Raw genomic sequence first — 21,608 nt, forward strand, 5'->3', positions numbered from 1 at the left:
TCTACTTGGTTTTGTTTTCTTGTTTTGTGCTTGAGTATTGTTATGGGATTGGGACTTACACTCACCCTTGTGGGAAGGGAAGAGAAGTCCAGGGTGAAGGGCTTAAGTTGGGTTCGAAAAATGTATTGAGAACCTTGGAGTATGGGCTCCATTGTATGCCATAACATTTCATATCTTGCTGGGGGTGATAAGGAAAGTATGGTGTAGAAAGGAAGTTTGAGGAGTTACAGTTGATGGTAGTTGGTTTGGAGGAGGAAATGTGGAGGCCCCGAGAGGGCATTAAATGGTTCATTTATGATAGCCCCGAGAGGGCATGAAAATTGTTTATTGCAACTATGGTTTGGTATGGCAAGTCTCCATTTTAGAACACACCTTCACCCTATGTTTATGGTTCCATCTGTGAAGCCATTGTGAAATAGTCTTGGGGGGAAATTGTTCAAGTTTGAAATGTAATGTTTATGCATTGAAAGATTGTATGTGTATCCCAGTTTGAGCCTTGTTCCCTAGCGCGGGGGTGGTCTCTTTGAGGCCTATGGTTGGGTGGAAAGGACCCATGGTCCTTGTTATTTTGTTGTGTTGCATATGCAGATTTGTGTCCAAGGGAGCAATGGAAATGGCTTGGAATGATCATCTTGCAGATTGATGTTGGATGAGAAAACTTGACATTGTGCCCTCATTTGTGAAGGAGGATTCACCAACTTGTTCATGTTCTCAACGATCATGTTGGACAATGTTCATGCTACTCATTGTCCATATCTTTCAATGTCCATGTTCCTTATGATTTTGAAAAGTCCCTTATGTTGCCCCATTGTGATGGAAGGAGATTGTATCATTGTTACCTAATGTACGTGTAGAAGAAAATATTGATAAGGTTGTATATGCATGTTTCATTTGGAGTTTATATTGTTATGAAAGCATTGGTACGAGTCACAGATTTTCTTTGACATCATTGTTATTATTTGAAAATGTGAAAGAAAGTTTTCTCCTTGTGGTATTGTAAATGACTAGTTGATAATAACAATCCATAGATGTTATGTGATACCATTGATTGTATAAATTTAAAACTTAGTAGATTGCTTACAATCTTGTTGTGCACTCAATAATTTGGTGAGGAAGCAATGTTGATAGATAATGAGGATATAGTAATATACTAATTGTCACATTAATATATATTGTAATGATTAATGAATGTGTGTACATTGGTAATGAGGATAATAAGTAATTCTGATCCCCTTCCCTTACATGCTAGAATCACGACCTAGTCCATATGATACAACTGACAGACCCTAATAGAATATTAGTATCAGAGGCTTGTTAGGATATGAATTACCTCACTAATTTATGAGTGTTGTATCTTGAACTTGCTCGTTTGACTCGTGATGCTAACTTGAACTAGACTGTCATCCAATCTATTTGAAAACCACCTGTGACTAAAATGTTAACACCTTCACACTATTCACATGAGTCTTGAACTCCTATTCAATGATAACCTTGTTTTACAATATGTAATTTCTTATGCGACTTCATAAGCTAAAAAAATAAAATAAATTGTTGTGTTTTTACTAGTAAAATTTAGGGCATGACACATGATCCACGATAAATTGAACAATACTAGATACTAAATTAATATGTATATCATTGTGCACGTAAATGATAAAAATATATATCAAAATACATGTATCCATAGACAAAATTTTACACAAATATATATCAAAGATCATGTATCCATACACAAAGTACTCAAATATATATATATATATATATATATATCAAAATACATAGATCCATATACAAAATGTGGCTGATCTTGCCATTAGAATGTGTATAATATCAATGTTTCTATATACAATGTGGCATATGCCATCTCAAAATGTCTCATGATGCATCCTACGAAAACTATACTATCCTAGGGTGCTGGTGGATGATCAAAATGCAGCCTCTTCACTGCACTAGGTGGATCAGATGCCTCCTACATAAACAAAAAAGGAAAACCCAAAGTTAGACTACTAAATTTATATGATTCTACGTATCTAACATTGAATTACTCAAATGCATAATGATATTTTCCGTATTGGAGATTAATACTATCAAAATTTCATAATAAATACCTCTCTTGTCGACCTCCTGCACCGGTTAGGAGTCCTCTCGTATGCCCTTGGCAATGCTGGTACCTCTGTGATTGTGGGCTGTATATGTTCAAATACCTTTGTCAGATGAATCTACAATTTAAACTATAACATTATAATTCATAGCATGCTAAATTTATAACATATTTAATCATGAATTCAAACTACAACTTACTATTGTAGGCTCCTCCTCAGGAGTGAGTGGCCGCGTCATCAAATCTACATAACTGTCTCGTCGAACCTCATGTGCACTAGGAGTCTCCTATGAGATACAAAATAGTAGTTTTTAAGATCACGGAAATTAGTTTTGAATTTATTTATGAAGATAAGTGATGCAAGAGCATCCCATGCTCATCAGGGGAACATTGAAGATCCAAGGCATTACAGAGGTCATGGAACATCTCTCGAAGTCAATTGGGCAATCCTTGCACCAATTATGGCTCATGGAAGCATACAAAGTTATAATGTTGGACTCATATGTGGAAGAAAGTTGTAATTGGGCATGAGATAGGATTTTAGGATTTCATATGGTAGATGTGTCATTTGATAGGTTCATGTAGGTTGTCATGATCATATCTTGTCATTAGACAAGTCAAAACGTTCTAGAATTGAGTTTTGGGGTTTGAACAAGCAGGCCTTGGTTTTTAAGCCATTTTAAGGAGGGTTTTGAAGTTTGGGTGTTTAGGAGTGTGACCAAGACCTATAATCTTGAAAATCCTTAGTGTGTTGGTCCCTTTTTTGAAGCTTTGGTGTGTCTAATTCCTCCTTGTGTGTCCTAGAGTTGAAAGGTACATAAGTGGTGTCCGGAGATTTCTTGGTGAGGAAAGAAAGAGAATCAGTGAGTTGGCCCTTGGGAAGGAAGAAAACTTGTTGTGAAAATGCCTCCTAAAAATCAAATGGCTAGAGAACTTGAAGAATTGAGAGAAGAGTTGGCAAAAGAGAAAAGAGAGAGGAGAGAACTTGAAGCATCTAGAGTGAGGGAAGAAAGACAGATGAGAAGAGAGAGGCTGAAGCTTATTGCAAGGATAGAATCCTTAGAAAAGGAAAGGCAAGAACCTAGAGGAGAAGAGGTTAGAGGAAGAAATCATGGAGAGAACCATGAAGAAGAAGAGGTTGGTAATGCAAGGCAAGAGCATGAGACAACAGATGATCCTGAAGAAAGGAGATTGATGAGAATCATTAAGGCAGTACAAGGTAATGGTGGGAAGGACCATATTGATTTTCCAATATACCAGGGTAAAATGGATAGTGAAGAAGTGCTAGGGTGGATAGAGGCCCTTGAGAACTACTTTGATCTTGAAGACATAGAGGCAGATAAGAAGGTAAAAGTAGCAACAACAAGACTGAGAGGAACATCACTCACTTGGTGGACTAGTGTTCAGAATGAGAGAGAGGAAAGGTGGTGCAGGGCACCTAACCTATGTGGCAGGGGGGAACAAGTATCTCTGTTGCCGGACACCTTGCCACTCCATGAAAGCGAGGATTCAAGTAGATTAGGAAGTTGGAATAAAGGTTTGGTCCATATTTTACAAGTTGGTCTATGTTTTGTAATAAAGGCACATGTAAGGCCCACAAGCATTTTGGTGTGGTTATAAACCAAGTGACTCCATGGGACCAAAAGGCCTTAGAATAGGGTATTTAGAGTCTAAATAGTATTAGCAAAAAGTGGTTGTTTGTTTGTTTTATGGTTGGGAACGCCTATATGGTTGTTCCAACGGTCATGTAGACCTTTATATATGTCATATGTGATCTCAGTTGAAAGGGGGAGATCAGAGTGTACGGTGGTTTGGAGAAAAAATAATAAAAACTTCAATTTTTTGGAAATTTACTTAGTTGCATTTAATAAATCCATATGACCAATTTTGAGTCAATGGAATAGTTTAGAAATTTAGGGAATGCATAAAAACTATAGTTTGAAATTTGAATTTCAAATTCAAATGGTCATATTAGTTTTGGAGGGAAAGTAGTAATTTGGTATTTGTTTGATTAAATAAACCTTTGTAACCAACTTGGTCAGTTGGATAGGTGCATATAAGCCTATTTAAGTTGTAATGAACATATGCAAGACATGAATCATTATTGGTACGGAAAAAATCATAGAAATTGTATAGAACAACAATCATACTTTCCTCTACATCAATTAAAAAAATAAAAAATAAATGATACTTATACATACAATGGGGCTCTCTGTGCAAATGAAAATCCTTGATGATCTAGGACGCCGAATCTGTACAGGCTCATCGCCAGTAGCCACACCCTATATACAATAAATAATGTAATTAAATGAGATTACCACAAACATTTTACAAGAATGCATCAATATTTAATCAATTAGAAAACATCTAATTACCTTTCCTTTGTCAATGCATGCTGGCTCATCCCCCGCACTTTGTCCCCCCGGGGCAGGTGGTATCTGCAAGATAAAAGAAAGATTAGCAACCATATATGCTACAATATCAAATAGAAAAAAGAAATGCGAACACAACATAATGTACCGTAGATGTCTCAAGGCCAAATGAAATGGCCGAGAGTGTAGCATCATCTATCTGTTTGAGCTCCTCCTCAGTCATCAACTAAACATGAATGAAGATCACATACATGTAAAAGTCAGTATGGCTTAAAAATTAAAATTACTCTATTATAAAAATTAACTTTAAATCACATATATCATAACAAAAAAATGTATACACGTACCAACACCGAAGGAGTCCATGCCTCTACATTCCCCTCCTCTCTCGCATCAGGGTCTGTAGCCTCTGCACGTGCGTCCGGTGTATCCTCGTCTAATACAAAATGATACTCAGGAAGATCACCTATGGGACCCAGGAAAATATTCTTGCATGTAATGCAAGTGTGCTGAGCTAGCCGATGATGAACTGGCACCAACATCATCAACATGAGGAGGCAAGACTGACCTAGCCTGAGATATCATTAGGCTACTTAGCCTATGAATGGCTCTGATGGTCTGAGAGCTAGCCTCTGCCATAATATCTGGATGCTGCACTCGAGGAGGGGGGAGATATCACGGGGGGGGGACAAAAGTGCCAAGTTTCTTCCGCTGGGAAGAGGGTCTATCCTGAGGAGCTCCTAGTCCTAAGCCCATGTTGGGCTTCATGCTCCAATAGTTCACTTTAAGTTTCAACACAAATTCTGCATATAATTTTTTAAGGAAATAAAATGGTATGTCTAAATTGCCATGTGGAGGGATATCAAAGACCATCCACCAACGGTCCCAAAAATTTGCACGTATGGCGTCATTTGTGCACCATTTAATCGATAGTTTGGTTTTTTTTGGGTCAATTGGTATACCCATTTTTGGGTTAGCAAAAAGGCTTGCCAAATCATCTTTGGTTATGTTGAGGGCCGCGACCTCATCATAATCCAAACCATCATCAAACATCTGGTGCATTTCATCACGCCAACGAAGAGCGGCATTTTGTTGGTTTGTAAGAGTTTCAATGTTATCCACTATGGTGTTTAACGTGGATAACATAGGAGCCAGTGCAGGTACATTATTGTATGTTCTATGCAAACCTCTCAACTCAGTGAGATTTTCATTTATCAAATCCTCGATTCGAGGAGGGTTTTGAGGAGGTAGAGGATCATTTGGTGGACGGTTTTGTGGGGATACTGGATCGTTTGGTGGTGGGTTGCGAGGAATATTATTCCCTGCCTCAGTGTCATCATTTTGATCAACCATTCCTATTGAATTGCAAAACGTAATATATATTAAAAAAAAATCTAAATTTTAACCATTTTTGTCAAAAAAACCCTAGATTCAACTAAAACAAACAAAATCTTGTTAAAATCTATTAAATTTAGGTTAAAAATGAGTCAGGGGGGGGGGACATACCTGATATCTGATATCCGATCTGACTGGCCCAAATTCGCGTGAAAATAAGGGCCGTGGGTTTGTGATTTTGTGTTTAATCCATGCACAGGTATCAGATATCCGATATTATAATATATATAATATAACATATATATTACATTTTATATATTTTTATATTATATTTTATATTTATTATATTAATTTACTATATATTATAATATAAAATATTATTATTATACTATATTATTATAATTTATAATATATTATACTTTTTTATTATATATTATATTATAAGATATTACTTTTTATTATTATATTATATTATATATATATTATATTACATTACTATATATTATAATATATGAAATATTATATTATATTACTATATATTATAATATATGAAATATTATATTATATTATTATAATATAATATGTTATTATAATATTATTATTATAGTATAATATTATACGATTATAATATAATAATAATAATATTATTATATTATAGTATAATAATTATTATAATAATAATAATATTATATTATAGTATAATTATTATTATAATAATAATATTATTATATTATAGTATAATAATAATTATAATAATATTATTATATTATAGTATAATAATTATAATAATAATAATATTATTATAATATAATAGTATGATATATTATTTAATATTATTATTATTTTATATCAATAATAATAATATTAAATAATATATCATACTATTATATGATTTTAATTATTAGTCGGATATTGGATTTAAAATCGGATATCCGATATCAAATCGGATATCCGATAAGGCTCGGCTTAACCTTCTAGGTTTGGTTCCTGGATAGGTAAAAAAAAGTCAGAGCGGATTTTGAAGCGCTTTTAGGCGTCTTCAAACTCTTTTTTTTTCACATCGCCACTTTTTGGCACACCATGATCCTGCACATACCCAAACACAAGATATCTTCCTTTACATGAAGAACCTATCTTATTGAATACAAAAGAGATGTTATCTATAAATACACTTGATGACTATAGAGAATTATTCAATCATGTCCAAGGGAAAATACAATGTATTGAAGCAACATGCCTATGCAAATGGGGTCAAGATTTAGAATGTTGTTACAAAGCATCAAGAATTGAATGTGTTGTATTTTCCTTGTCATTTGATGACACTTCAAAGAAAGCATACACCCCTACATGAAATGATGATAAGTTATACACAACCCAAAAATGAAATCCATATGGAGAGCTAGTATCGATTGTCAACCAATTGTATCAAAAGAACTTGTTCTTGAATATATTGCCTAATATGCATCTAAGGTAGAAAGGAAATCAAATAGTTGTCTTAGTACACTAACATGGATATGTAACAAAAAAGTAGAAGAAGACCAAGTACTAACAACATATTACAAATTTATAGTTGAGATCATTACATATTAAATTGATATAGGTGCATAGGAGACATGCCATATGCTACAAAAATTGTCAATACTTATTTGTAGTTGTTTAGTTATGATTGTAAATGTTGGGAGGCAAATATTCCATCACATTAGAAGAAAGAAACATGAAAATGCATTTCCAATTAACTATATCTAAATTCATGTCTAAAATGATTGGCTAAGATGTAATTAGCAACATTAATTGAATCTTCTAGATCCTTTTCATTTTTATCAAATGGAAAAGGGTGCTAGTGGAAATCTAGGAAATAAAAGGAAATTATCACTTGGTCTCTCTTTGATTATATGCTATACCCAATGAAGCTTCTGAATAATTTAAAATGTTTTGTTAGAGTGAGGTACTTCTATATAAGCATTTTTGGACCATTTCTTTAGATAGCATTTTTGGACCATTTCTAAATAAAGATAGCATTTTTACAAATAGGAAGAAAATGAACACTCATAAATATCATGCCTAGCATATTGATCACCTCAAAAATATAGAGGTTAACCGTATAGAGGCTTATGACCTTGATAATGAGGATGATATATGGATTACAATTCAAACAAATGATTGGGATTTTCTATCATAAATGTGCCTTATAGTGGAAATATAGATGTCCTTGAAATACTTGGTAGATATAACTTTGACAATATAAACACATCTAGGACAAAGTTTTTCTACCTCAACAATTGCACAACACAAAAGAACATTTCATAAACACAGACAAGATGTCCCCACAAGATGAATGTGCACATTTAAGTTGAAAGATCCTCAATATCAATTGCCTCCCAGACAATTAGAACTTACCATTATCAAATAATATTATCCTAATTTATCGTACAATCATCCCTTATACATGATCATACAAGAAATGACAAGTACACACAAATATTACCTTATGCATTGCATGAAACACACTTTGGATTTTAGCATAAAAAACAAAAAGTTCACTCGTTGTTTCTCCTAAATAGGAATTGGCGTGTTCAACATGTATACTTCAACTATACATAATTCCATTAAAATCCAAAAATGTAATCATTAAAGGAACAATTCTTTAGTTTTCCATGAATAAATGAGACATGTAAATTATCTCCTTGTTTATGAGATGAGCTTCTTAGGAACAAATTTTTGTTGAAAATGGATGCTAGATTGTGTGAAGCTTTCTACCATAAATAACACTTGAGTTTTTGGGGAATATCTATCATTCTTGTGGGTGACTTATCATAATTACCACATGTTATAGACAAGCCAATCTATGCATTACTCAAAAATGCAAAATTCTTATGGGAACAATCCACTACAACTATTAGATTGGGAATAATATTTCATCAAGAAGGTGACCTCAAATTTAAATTAACTTTTTTCAAATAGTACAACACATGCACAATGTAGAATCAATAGAACCAAATTGGGAATTACTAATAAGTCACGCAAAAAAAACTACTACATCTTGAAGAACAAATTAAGTTCAACTACTCAGTGCACTTATAAGCTACAAATGATTTAATGAAGGTCCAGAACAAAAAAATGAGCAACTTCTAAATTTTCCCATCTCTCTTTGTATTGAATTAAAAACACACACAAACCCAAACATTAATACTAATGTTGACCACCTGTCATGATAAATTCTATTGTGTAAAGGACAAAGAAGAATGTTAGCACAAACCTGTAGAGGCAAACATGACTAGTCAATGGATCTCTTGGTGAAGTACTACATATTGTATGCACAATTAGCACTGACCACTTAGATTTACCTCTCTACATAGTTGTTAAGTTCAATAATTACATTGGCCTACCTTGGATCTAGAATGACCCAAAAAGAATACCTATTGAACCCATATCCCTAGGGAACCATAGGCAGATACCACTATCCATGGCATGAGAAATCACAATACATAAATCATAGGGACTGATGCTTGGATTAACTTTTACAACCATATCAAGAGTAAAAGAAATGAACAAACTTCCTATACAACCATTATTCTCCTTTGATTGACTTTCATGAATGAAAATAATCCATACACAATTATCGCAGAAAAAGGAGAGTCTCAACTCCAACTGAGGACACGTGGGCATTGCCCTTTTGCCCTTTGCACTACATTTTTTTTCCCCTTTGCATGTTGCATATAATATTGATTGTAATTGTATATATATATTTAGTACATTCGTTACCTTTTACATATGAATATTCATACACTCCTTATAAATTTTTACTAAATTCATGCTTCAACTTGTAGGAACTAAATCAAAGACTCAAGAAGAGATATAAATTTTAGAAGTGGAGTCTTAGGATTTTGGAAATGGGGTAAGACCCAAACAATGTTTAAGCATTGGGAAAGGAGGAGCCCAATATTTTTTACATTTCATAGATTTTTTTCATCATTGATTCTATATAGAAAGTCATCAAACTATAGCTTGAGAATGCATTTTTAAACTCTTGGTAAGTTTGGCTCTTAAAAGTTGTCTACATTTGAAGGTGCAAAAAGGTTAAATTTTAATTTTTTTCTTGTTATGTGTACAAATTTTATAATATTCTCTCCTTTTTCATATATTTTCAACAAAATTGTAAAAAATATGTTAGATCTCAAAATCTTTAATACGTAGTAGATTTATTATATATTTACATTGTATAGGATTTGTTTTACTATGTTTTAAAGAACTTGTATGCAAATGCTTCAAATAATACACTTCAATAAAATTCTATTTAAGGAACATGTCATTAAATGGTTTTGCAAATGTTATGAATAAATACTTAAAATAATTCTATTTAAGGAACATGTCATTAAATGGTTTTGAAATGTTATGAATAAATACTTAAAATGACTAATTATTAGTAAACCACATACATATATTAAAATATTAGTACACATAACAACATACATTGCATGTAATTACTCACATTATATTCCTATCGACGTGTACCCCTTAAGTTCCTGGAAACGACTAAAAGATAAACAATTTTGTTTGCCCTGCCATTGCCGATGGCCAACCTCGGGATGCAAGTGCTAGCAACTATAATAACAATAAAGAACAATAGGCATTTTCACCTTGTCAAATGCAAATGTAGGGTTCAAATTTTCCTATGCTTCGGGTAGAGAGAAGGCCCAGATGCAAAAACACCGGTGGCTAGGAGAATCGAGATTTCCAACTGAAAATCTTAGCGAGCCTCAGAATGTGGGGTTATTCTTTCAACATAACTATTTCCACATTTTTATGGGACTCGATATTTTGCCCTCTTCGCAAGAGCTGAAGGCGGCAGATCACTCTTGTATGCTAAACATTTAAAAAACAATAAATTCTGATGATGGTTTAGGCCATAAATATGGAAGGGAGTGAATTCAGATTAAGAAGCTCCTGTATGCTCTACCACTGAGCTTCCACAATTTTTACAGAAGAACAATTTACAACCAACGCTCTATTTTGCACTAGAATGTTTCAAGCAATCTTTATTGTCATTTCTGCAAGCTATTGGACTATTTCTTGCTAGGAGTGCATAATGGTACGCATGTTAAGACTGAATCAGATTTTAAGTTCCATCTCAAAGCAGCAGGCCTTCACTTTATGTTGTTCTTCTAAGAATTCAAAAATGGTAGGGGATAGGCTACAGTCATGTTTAGTTTCTACGTTACAATGGGATGACAATAATGTAAAATTATCAAGTCAGTCGGAAGATTTAAGTGACTTGTTGCAGAAATTGGAGAACAGTGAAGATAACAGCATTAATTGGGGTAGAGAAATTCATGGGTTGTGCATTAATGGCAAAGTGGATGACGCCATTAATCTGCTAGATCGTCTCCGTCTAAAGGGCTATTGGCCAGACAGTCTGAATCTCAGCAGCCTAATTCATGGGCTATGCAATCAGGGTTAGTACTTTTGATGGGTTATATCTGCCAAATTTTACGAACTTTGGTTTCCCTATCAGCCAAATTCAATATTCATCTACTTTTCTTGCAACATATACGTATAATTAGAATTGTCAGTTTGACTGCATTTGAAATAATTTGATAGCCAATCTATCCAACGAACGAGTTCCACCTCCTTAAATTTGTCTAGTATGTAATGCAGGTCGCTGGATCGAAGCCCACAGCCGGCTGGCATTGGCATTAGACTCCAAATGGCCTGTTCCCGATGAAAGAACTTGTAATGTACTAATTGGAAGGTTATGTGATGCAGACATGCCCACAGAAACTCTTCGTATTATGGACCATATGATTGCTGCTAAAGAAGGGTATGTTCCATCTGTTGTGAATTATAACAAAATTGTTCATTGTTTATGTACCCAGGGAAAATTCAATGATGCCGAGATGGTTATTTTGACAATGAGGGACAGAGGATGTATTCCGAATCCAGTTACATATACCACACTAATCCATGGTTTGTGTAAAGTCGGAAGAGTTGAGGATGCAAGAAAAGTATTTGACGAAATGTCCCTAATAAATTGCTCACCTAATGCTCTTACTTATAGTGTCATAATTGGAGGCCTATACAAACAGAAGAGATACGTCGAGGGCAGGCAGCTAATGTGCAAGCTATGGGACCACATGGGTATGACTGACCCTAGTACAGATTTGGCAGCATACAGTAATTTGATTAGTGTCCTTTGCCATGAAAGATCTTTTGTTGATGTTTTTGATCTCGTAGATAAGATGCCGCAGGGGAATCATGTCCCTGGTGGTTTTGCTTGCAGCGTACTGGTTGATGCACTCTGCAAGGTAGGCAATGTTAATGGCGCCGCTAGAGTGATATGTATATTGAAGAAAAGATGTTGTGTTCCCGATTCTATTTCATACAGCGCGGTGATTCATGGCCTATGTAAGCAGGGGAATTTCATGAGGGCACATCAAGTGCTTGAAGAAGGAATCGAAATTGGATATGTTCCTTGTGAACCTACTTATAAGGTTCTAGTTGAGAAGTTTTGCAAGGCAGGGAAGTTGGAAATGGCCAAGGAGCTTCTTAATTATATGCTACAAAAGAGTACTATAGAAAAGTCTCGCATTTATAACATATTTCTACATGCTCTCTGTGCCACAAACAATCCTTCTGAACTCCTAAACACGATGCTCGTCATGCTGCAGAGTGGCTGCACAGCTGATGTATTTGCCCTTAACACTGTCATCCATGGTTTGTGTAAGGCAGGCCGGGTTGAGGAAGCTAAAAAGGTCTTAAATGATATGATAATGGGCAATGTTTGCACACCAGATGTCATTACATTCAGCATTGTGATTCGTGGCCTTGCAGAAATGGGTCGTATTGATGAAGCACTGGACATTCTACATGAGATGCCACAGAGAGGTTACTCTCCTAATGTCATAACTTACAATGCTGTTATCAATGAGCTTTGCAAAACTCAGAAAATAGACAAAGCCTTTACAATCATAGATGAAATGAATACCAATGGTTTGAGTGCTGACAGTGTTACTTACACTGCTATCATTGGTGGTCTTTGTGAAATGGGTCAGCTGAATAGAGCTCTTAACTTTTGGCATGGTGTTGTCAAGCCATCTAAAATTCATAACGATTTTGTTTATACATCTCTGTTGAGAGGAATGTGCAAAGCTGGATTTTTTATGGAAGCTTGTGACTTGTTACATGAAATGCTGAAGGATGGATTTGCTCCTGGTGTTGTGACCTTTAATGTTCTTATTGACAGTGCTTGTAAATTGGGTTTGAAAAGGGATGCATATATGATCCTGAATCAAATGAGAGACAACAATTTGACTCCAGATGTAGTGACATGGAGAACACTAAATAAATTGCATCATAGTCAAAGTAAGAAAAGCAAAGTTTCCAGGTTGGAACAAGAGAAGTGTCCTGTGGAAAAAGGAGAAACGTTAGCAGAACTAGTTCGTAGAGTCTACAAGCTTTCCTAGTGAGCAATGCAAATCTATAAAGTGGTAAATCCAAATTACATCAAACTGAGTAACGCATTTGTCAGTCCTTAGGAAATTGGACAAACAATATCTACTTTTTCAATGTAAAATCCTTTCACCTCTGTTGGCTCCATTGTTCTGTTGTAAGTGATTTCTATAAGCAGTGCCCCTGCTCATTATGATAGGGGGGATGGTGATTTTTCTTCCGTGATCTTGGTTTCTTTCTTAGCTGCCTGATTTCTTAGTTACACAATGGTAAAAACATTTTAATGGAAATTAGTTTCTATATATGATTCTTGTTTATATTCAGATGCAGACACCCATCCTTTGCTCTTGAATTTGTATGTACTGAATGAAAAATGCTGTAGAGAGCTGCTGGTTAATGACTAATAAAAGATAACTGAGTTTCTTCCAAGGGTTTTTGTGTATTCTGATATTGTTCCTGTTTGTTCTCAGGTTGTTGTTGTATGTCCATTGTATACTCTGTTTTACTCTTGCTCTGTTTTTACCCTTTATCTGCTTGTTGCTCTGCTATTTTCTTAACACAGAAGACTTACTTTTCCTTGATTACACCCACTAATTTTTTATCTAAAACTTTTTTTAACATCAATGCAGGATAAAGCATGGACAGACGGGAAAAGTAAGGCAATTGGCATTGATCTAGGTACAACACCCAACTGTGCGGGAGTGTGGCAGAATGGCAGAGTTGAAGTCATTGCAAATGAGAAAGGAAACAGAACCACACCTTCTATGGTTTCTTTCACCTCCAATGAGAGACTAGTTGGAGATGCCGCCAAGTTCCAGAGCTCAATCAATCCTACCAACACTGTGTTTGATGCAAAGAGATTAATTGGAAGGAGATGTTGTGATCATTGTCTCAATTCTGACAAAACAAGTTGGCCATTCACTGTGGTTTCAGGCAAGAATCGCAGGCCTATGTTCCAAGTGAGTTATAAAGGTGAGAAACGGTTATTTGCAGCTGAAGAAATCTAATCCATGGTGTTGATGAAAATGAACATAAAAACTGAGCAATACCTGCAGTGTGATGTGAAGAAAGCAGTGATTACTGTGCTGGCTTTTTTCAATGATTCCCGTGCTGGCTTTTTTCAATGATTCCCAAATGTGATCAACTAAAGATGCTGCTACGATTTCAGGGCCGGATGTGATATGGCTCATCAATGAACCCACTGCTGCAGCAATATGTTATGGATTTGATGCATCAGAGGGAGGCGAAAGAATCATTCTTGATTTTTACCATGGAGGAGGTACATTTGATGTATCTATTGTTATAGTTGAGAGAGGGAAAATTGAAGTGAAAGCTGTGGGAGGGGATGTGCATTTGGGAGGTGAGCATTTCAACAATAGGATGCTCAGCTATTATGTTGAGATGTTCAATAAAAAGCATAAAGTGGATATGGGTACGAGTCCAAAAGCTCTTCACAGACTACATTCAGAGTGTGAGAGAGCAAAAAGAAGTTTGTGTTCACAACTAGAGACCGTACTTGACATTGATAATCTCTATAAAGGACATGATTTCCACACAAATGTCACGAGGGCAAAGTTTCAGGAGCTCAATGCAGACTTATTTGACAGATGCATGCAATTAGTGCAGCAATGCATGGAAGACTCCAAGTTGAGCAAACATGAAATAGATGACATCATGTTAGTAGGAGGTTCTTCGCACATACCCAAAATTCAGGAACTGTTACTTCAGTTTTTTGATGGAAAGGAGCTTTTGCAAAAGTGTAAACCCAGAAGAGGCAGTTGCTTATGGTGCAGCTGTGCTCAACAAGAAAAACAGAAATCTGGTTTTGGTGGGTATGACTCCTTTGAGTCTTGGATTTGCAGTCAACAATGGTGTCATGGGTGTACTGGTTCCTCGCAATTGTCCCATTCCTGTTTTGAAAGAGACATATGTCACAAGTCTGTTTGATAACCAAACATGTACAATTTTTTTGAAGGTGAGAGACATTTGTTTGTAGACAACAATTTGCTGGGTGAACTTGTTCTCACTGGGATTCCACCTGCCTGATGTGGGGTGCCACAGATTAGGGTTTGCTTTAATGTAAATGCAGAGGGGATTCTTACAGCTTTTGCCCAACATGTGGGAACGGGACTAAATAATCAGATTACAATAATGAATGACCATGAGAGACAGAACAAAGTGGAGATAGATAGAATGGTGGCCGATACAGATATATTCTGAAAAGAAGATGAAGAACTGGAAAATAACATTCGGCCAGAAACAGTCTAGGATGTTACAATTGCAACATGAAAAGTAGGACGACAGAGGCCAAGAACAATGGGACAATGGCAACAAGAGTAGCAGGTGATATCAGTAAGGCACTAAATACTGTTGAAGAACGGCTGGATGACAATGATGATGCAACAACTGACGAATTCTAGCAGAATTGAAGAAACTGTCATTGAAGTTTGGGTGCTTAAAGTAAAAGAAAATACTTAGATTTGTCACTATTTTAAGGGTGATTATAGGTCGACAATTGGGCATTGGGAGAAGCAATTTCTTTTCTTTTTCTTTTTTCACCCTTTTTCAGGAAACAGTTAGAACTTTGTTTATTTCTTTTCGCTGGGCATATACAATGAGTAGAAGACAGTTGTATAGTGATAAGAAACAACAGAAAGAGAGCATTTATTGTAGCTGCAAAAAAAAATGGGATTCAAGTTGTAAATTTTCTTACCATAAGAAAGAGCAGCACTCTGGTTTTTTTATTTATAATTATATGTAATCAAACACTGTGTATTTCGGAATATGTTTTTTGTCACCTTATTAAATTCAATGTTTTCAGAACTTTTAGGCACATTCATTGAAGATTTATTGGCATTTTTTATTTAATGATGAAAATATGAACTGTATTGGTAGTTCAACAGTAACATAAATAATACCCGTGGAAAACATCTAGAGCATGCATTCATACCTTAAACTATTACAGCATAGTGATCAACCAAAAACGTCTTGGAACACAAATATTTGTTCATATTTATATCACAGCTGCTACGGAGTGTACGTGTAAAAGGGAAGACACAAAGGATGTTATTTGCAAATTGGATTGAGAAATGATTATTGTGGTAATTTAGTTTAGGAAGTAGTTTTGATTTAATACATATATATATGTATGTGATTTTTATCGTGGACTACTGATATGCAGTTTGCAGAACCAAGACTAAACCTTTGTGTCAACTGAGAATGTCAAGAATAGATCTAATGAAAAGATATTAACCTCGTTGTTCATACTTTACTTTGTGAGCATAATGTGAAGGAGTGTTTTAGATTAGATTCATTTTGTAAAATGGATTTTTCACTCGTAATGTAAATTTTATCTTGTAGTGTCACTTGACACTTAATCATGGCAAGTCAAATTAAGATATTGGCAAAAGACACCAAAGCTTAATTTAAACCAATTAGAAATGCTTAAGTTTATCCTAATTGCATAGTGTTGTCATGTGAAAGCTTCAAGTAGAAGAAATTAGAACTTTGAGTTTAGAGTGTCTTTAGAGGAGTTTGTGAGAGTCTTAGAGTGTTCCTTTAGTGAAATTAACTTCCTTGCATGTGAGTACTATATGTTAGGACTTTAATTTTGACTTTATTTATGTTTACATCACTTTTATGATCATTTAAAAATCTCATTTACCAAGTGTTGCGAAAATTAAAGAGTCATAACCAACTTCCCATGTTATCTTCACTTAGTTGGAGTTTCAATCTAGTAGGGAAACTTAGGTGGAGTAAAAGTGGTTGCTCTCATTCATGATGAGAGGAAAAGTAGGAGTTCAGAGGTCTATTAGAGTGGAATTTTGAAAATAGAGTGGTTGTTCACTCACTGTCTAGTTTTAGAGATTTATTGGTTTTTGAGATTGTCGAGCAAAAAAGGATAGAGGGCTCTTCTCAAGTTGTTCATTTGCTATAGGTTTGGATCAAGGTTGGTGGTCTTTGTCATGAAAGAATTCTCATGTATATTGTTGTTTTCATTTTGTAAATGTAGCAAGAAATTGGTGTAGATGCATATGAGTATTGTAAAATTATGTTGTTTTGTGGTATTGAGTATGCCTGATTTGTTTTTGCTTCTTTTCCATTTTGATTTTTGAAAGCATGATGTTTGTGGGTGTGGAATGACATCACTCACTCTTGGGAGGGAAGCAGTGGCCTTTAAGTGAAGGAGTTACTTGGGTCTTTCCCTGAGTGCAGAGTCTCTTCCTTGGAGGGAAAAGGGACAAACATGAAATATGGCAGGCTTCATGTGCCAATATAGTATTTTTGCACTTGGGGGTGATAAGGGGAGAAAATTCTGAGAGAAATGGTATTTATTTTGTGATCCTTGCTTAGACATTTTATTTTTTGTATTTGGCTTCTTCTCATAGTTTAGGCACACCTTCACCCTTCTTATTAGGTTGCTATGATAATTTGTTGTTAAGCTCAAAATGGGAGTTCAATGTTGTATTATGTAAATGTTGTTTGTAAGTTTGTGCCTATATGTTACTCGGTTGGTCTTGGTTCTCCAAGCTTGATGGGTGGTCTCATAGAGACGTAGGTTGGGAGGTGAGCTCTCCATCGTTGCATTTGTTGTTCTTGCAGGTTTCATGTGGATATGTGTTGCAGAATAAAGTTTGGAAAGAGTGCTAATATGTAGATGATTATGGGAAAAAAATAGGATTGTAAAATTTGTATTGAAGAAGATCATATATTTTTCTTCATTGTTGTATTGTAAAGTAGAAAATATAGTGAATGAAATTGTATCCAATTGTTTAATGAAGAGAGTTGATGTAGTTTTGTGGATGTAAATATGTCTCATTAAAAATGGAGCATTCATTAATGGGCCCTTGGTCTATTGGTGAAGTTGAATGGCTCACAAAGAGCCCACTAGGGATCAAGTCTTGTTGAGTGCAAGGCTCCAACATCATAAGGGATGTGATTGAGATTGTGGCCCGGGTGATTTTGACAGTGTGGATGCCCCTCAGTCCTTGGCTCTAAGCCGAAGAGGGTTCAGGCACGAGTGGGCCTATGTCAGGTTCCTAAAAAGTCTATGTGGTGGCCTTCGTTGGTTGTTAGCTCGCAAGCTTCATGCCTCACTGGGTTGCCTTGTAGGTCTAAACCCTCCATCAAAAATAAAAATAAAAATGGGACATTCAAATGTATTATGTAAAATTGTTCAATAAAAGGAGTAGCAATTTATAAAAGTTTATTTTCAATATGTTTACAAATGATCCTTGAAACTTATGTGTTGTTTTCAATTCATAGTTCAAAAATATATAATAGATGCTATGATAAAAGATGGTTAAAATTCTTATTTTGTACATTTAATTTCATGTTAGAAATTTGATTTTACATCTTTTCAATTTCAATATGATAATTTATATAGTGATGCTCGAAATAATTTAAATAGCGTGTTAGAAATTTCATATCTTGGCTTTAAAATCCACTAATTAAAAATTAAAATAGTTTAGTAGAAAGATTAGAGTAATCAAGTTGAAAAAGACCCCAAGAAAAACAAAAAAGATCTCCATTGAAGACCTACATGATTCTTGTTTTTGTATGGAAAAGTAAAATCAACTAGTCAAATGAACTAACAGTAAAGTGGAAGTTTAAGTTCAGTTGGGAAAAAATCTAGTGCATTTGAAAATTCTATATTTAGTAAAACTAGATAGCCTTTATTAATCCCTACCCCATATGCCAATATTTGTGGTAAAGTAAATATTTTGTTTTTGTTTATAAAAAATATAGACCCTATCATTAAATCATCCTCAATTAATAGCGAACTATACAAATTATTTAAAGGAAATATGATATGGGGCGGTACATTGCATGTTGATGAGGGAGCGTTTTAAACAAAAGTTTACTTTTTTTTAAAAACTAGCAATCGCAACTTGATGTGAAATAGGTATGCCAAATAAGTATGGATTATTAATTCAATGGGACTAAATTGTTTGATAGGTATAGATAATCAATTCTTTAGAAGCAAATTTTATTGTAAAGGAAAATTTTGCATATGTATTACAATAAAAGAAAGGACTAACAAATTGACCATTTAATAATAGATGTCTAGATTATTGAAACCTATAGATATGCAATCATATAATTAAGAACCTAGAAAATAATCATTGTGAACTATTTCAAACCTAAGAAAGCTTCACAAGAATTGTAAATGAAATAAATTAGTTTCTCCATTTGCTTCTAAATATTGCATATGAAAAAACAATTGTTATAAAATGAGCAAAGAATAATTCAATGAAAATGAAATTAGAAGTTGGAAGTAACAACAACTACTTTGTCGGAATGGAGGAGTGTGATGGGTAGAAGATTAAGAGAGGCATGTAGAGGGAGGAGTTTGAATCCTGGTCATAGGGTTGCAAATTCTCTAGGGGATGGAGAAGTTGAATCTGATGAAGACAATGACATAGATAGTGAGCAGGCTTGAGGTGAGTGCAATAGGAATGTTCCTATTTGGCGGTTGAGATTTTTTCCACCTAGCCGCTATTGTGTGGAGGGAGTGGAGGTTGTAGTGGTGGTAGTAGTGCTAGGGTTAAGGTTGATGATTGCAAGGAGGATGGCCAAGGTGTGGATGGAAAGCATGTTGGGTGTGAGCTTGTTTGAAGGTTGATGGCTGAGGATTTGGATGGTGGGGTATTGATGTTGGCTATCCCCTAGATTGTTTTGGACAGAGAGGATGATCGGGACCAAGATGTTTGTTAGGGTTATCCCTATGGTGCTGTCTGCACCATGATGGGTGGTCTATTCTTCTTGGATGTGGGGGTCCTCATGTGATTGGGGTTTGTTTCGATGACAATGATCATGGCTTCTTGAATAGGAAGGGGATGATTCCTCCTTGGGCTCTTTCCAATTTTGAGCTAAGTGGTGTGATCCCTTTTTTTGTACTAGGGGAAGACTTGGAATGTCCCCTTCTACTCTATGGGTTGTTGCCTTGTAGGATGAGCTAGTTTTGGGAGTTATGTAGGGACATTTGGTTGGACTATTTTGGTATGACTTTCCATGCCTTTTTGGGTCCATCAAAGATCACTTTTGTTACTAGAATCTCCCTATTTTTGGTGGGACACTATCTTTCACTCTAAGGGGATCTAATGCTACTAGGATACGATGAATCTTTTGATCCTCAGTTATTTTGGGCTTTTTTTACTGTTGTGAGATTGGGGAGGCATTTCTCTCATCTTCACAAGAGTGATCTTTTGATTCTTCTCCAAGTGGCTGATGTAAATTTTCAAGGGTCCTCCTCGATCATAGTTGTTTTTAGTCTAGAAATTTTGATTGTAGGGAGACTTTCCTCCTCATTGGAGTCTAGGCCTCATCTATATCTATCATTAGGAGGACTCTTTTTTTTATTCTATCTCCTCCCCTAGGGTCTTCTATAGAGATGACACTCCATATGCCTTGCTAGTTTGATGGGTTGGCTTTAGGAGTAGTTCCTTTGGGGCTTCTCCTCCCTCCCATTTTCCTATCGAGGTGGATACCCTTTCTTTTGAGGTGGAAGAATGCTTGGATGGGAGGATTAGGATGGAAAACTTTTCTTTCTTATAGGGTCAACTAGATCAAGGATGAATATTTTTAGATGGCTGACCAAGATGTTCTCAAAGAATATTGCTATGTTTTGGGGATTGTGGGGTGTCCCTCTCTTTTACCCCATGATTTGATTGACCATATAAGGCCTTGTTTCATCCCTTTTGGGATTTTGAGTGCAACCTATGTGTTATTTTTCCTATCTTTCTATTGATGTCTTTATGTTAGCCTCAGGATGGCCTTTGTCTACTAATATGTTCTTGAATATCTTTCTGCAACATTTTGTCTACTTTGGGTTTCAAATCCCTGTCAAAATTTGGTCGTAATGAGTTTCAAGGCCCCATCAAAACATGTTTTCCTAATAAAAAACAACAACTTTGTCAAACTCCACGCATCTATCATTTTAAAATAAACATGGATTAAGACACTTTCAAATGTGTCTTATACAATAATAAACAAAACATGGGTATAAATGTGGATCTATAAATTAAAAATAGGAAAAGCAAAAAAATGATATCCATCAATGTTACTAGCCCTTTTAGAAATCTTATTCTATAATCATCAAGAAATGGATGACAAACACCCTTGTAAAAATGATCTCACACACCATATAGGTGTCCCACTTGATTGTCACCTAGTAAGATAACCTAACCTTTGACATTACTTTTAAGTATCAATCAAGACAAAGAATGGTCTTTCTTATACTCTAAAAAATCAAGATAGTGAATCTCTATCTTGTACTCTAAAAAATATTATACCTATTTGTTGGTGTAAATACGTATTCACTATTTACACTTACTTAAATTTACTTATGTTAA

The 21,608-nt window shown here is 35.1% G+C and overlaps 2 protein-coding genes across 2 annotated transcripts; both read left to right on the forward strand.

The window, feature by feature from the left end:
* Window positions 1-10,443: 10,443 nt before the first annotated feature.
* Window positions 10,444-16,005, forward strand: LOC149541353 (uncharacterized). Its single transcript, XM_089796623.1, has 3 exons — window positions 10,444-11,261; window positions 11,464-13,292; window positions 13,884-16,005. The coding sequence occupies exons 1-2, from the start codon at window positions 10,895-10,897 to the stop codon at window positions 13,266-13,268; spliced, it is 2,172 nt and encodes a 723-aa protein (XP_089652749.1). The 5' UTR covers window positions 10,444-10,894; the 3' UTR covers window positions 13,269-13,292; window positions 13,884-16,005.
* On the forward strand, window positions 13,878-15,474 carry LOC149541354 (heat shock 70 kDa protein 4-like). The gene is made up of 4 exons (XM_089795596.1): window positions 13,878-14,226; window positions 14,423-14,930; window positions 15,013-15,229; window positions 15,316-15,474. Exons 1-4 carry the CDS (start codon window positions 13,878-13,880, stop codon window positions 15,472-15,474), a joined length of 1,233 nt encoding a protein of 410 aa, XP_089651722.1.
* Window positions 16,006-21,608: the final 5,603 nt, after the last annotated feature.

The sequence above is a fragment of the Cupressus sempervirens genome, chromosome 8 (assembly GCF_028749045.1).
Source record: "Cupressus sempervirens isolate cs-2001-9-10 chromosome 8, ASM2874904v1, whole genome shotgun sequence".
Classification (NCBI taxonomy): Eukaryota; Viridiplantae; Streptophyta; class Pinopsida; order Cupressales; family Cupressaceae; genus Cupressus; species Cupressus sempervirens.

Coding starts and splice junctions, on each gene's coding strand:
- LOC149541353 (XM_089796623.1), top strand. CDS start 10,895: ATGGTACGCATGTTAAGACTGAATCAGATTTTAAGTTCCATCTCAAAG. Junction 11,262..11,463: donor TCATGGGCTATGCAATCAGG/GTTAGTACTTTT, acceptor TATGTAATGCAG/GTCGCTGGATCGAAGCCCAC.
- LOC149541354 (XM_089795596.1), top strand. CDS start 13,878: ATGCAGGATAAAGCATGGACAGACGGGAAAAGTAAGGCAATTGGCATT. Junction 14,227..14,422: donor GTTCCAAGTGAGTTATAAAG/GTGAGAAACGGT, acceptor CTACGATTTCAG/GGCCGGATGTGATATGGCTC. Junction 14,931..15,012: donor CATGAAATAGATGACATCAT/GTTAGTAGGAGG, acceptor CTTTTGCAAAAG/TGTAAACCCAGAAGAGGCAG.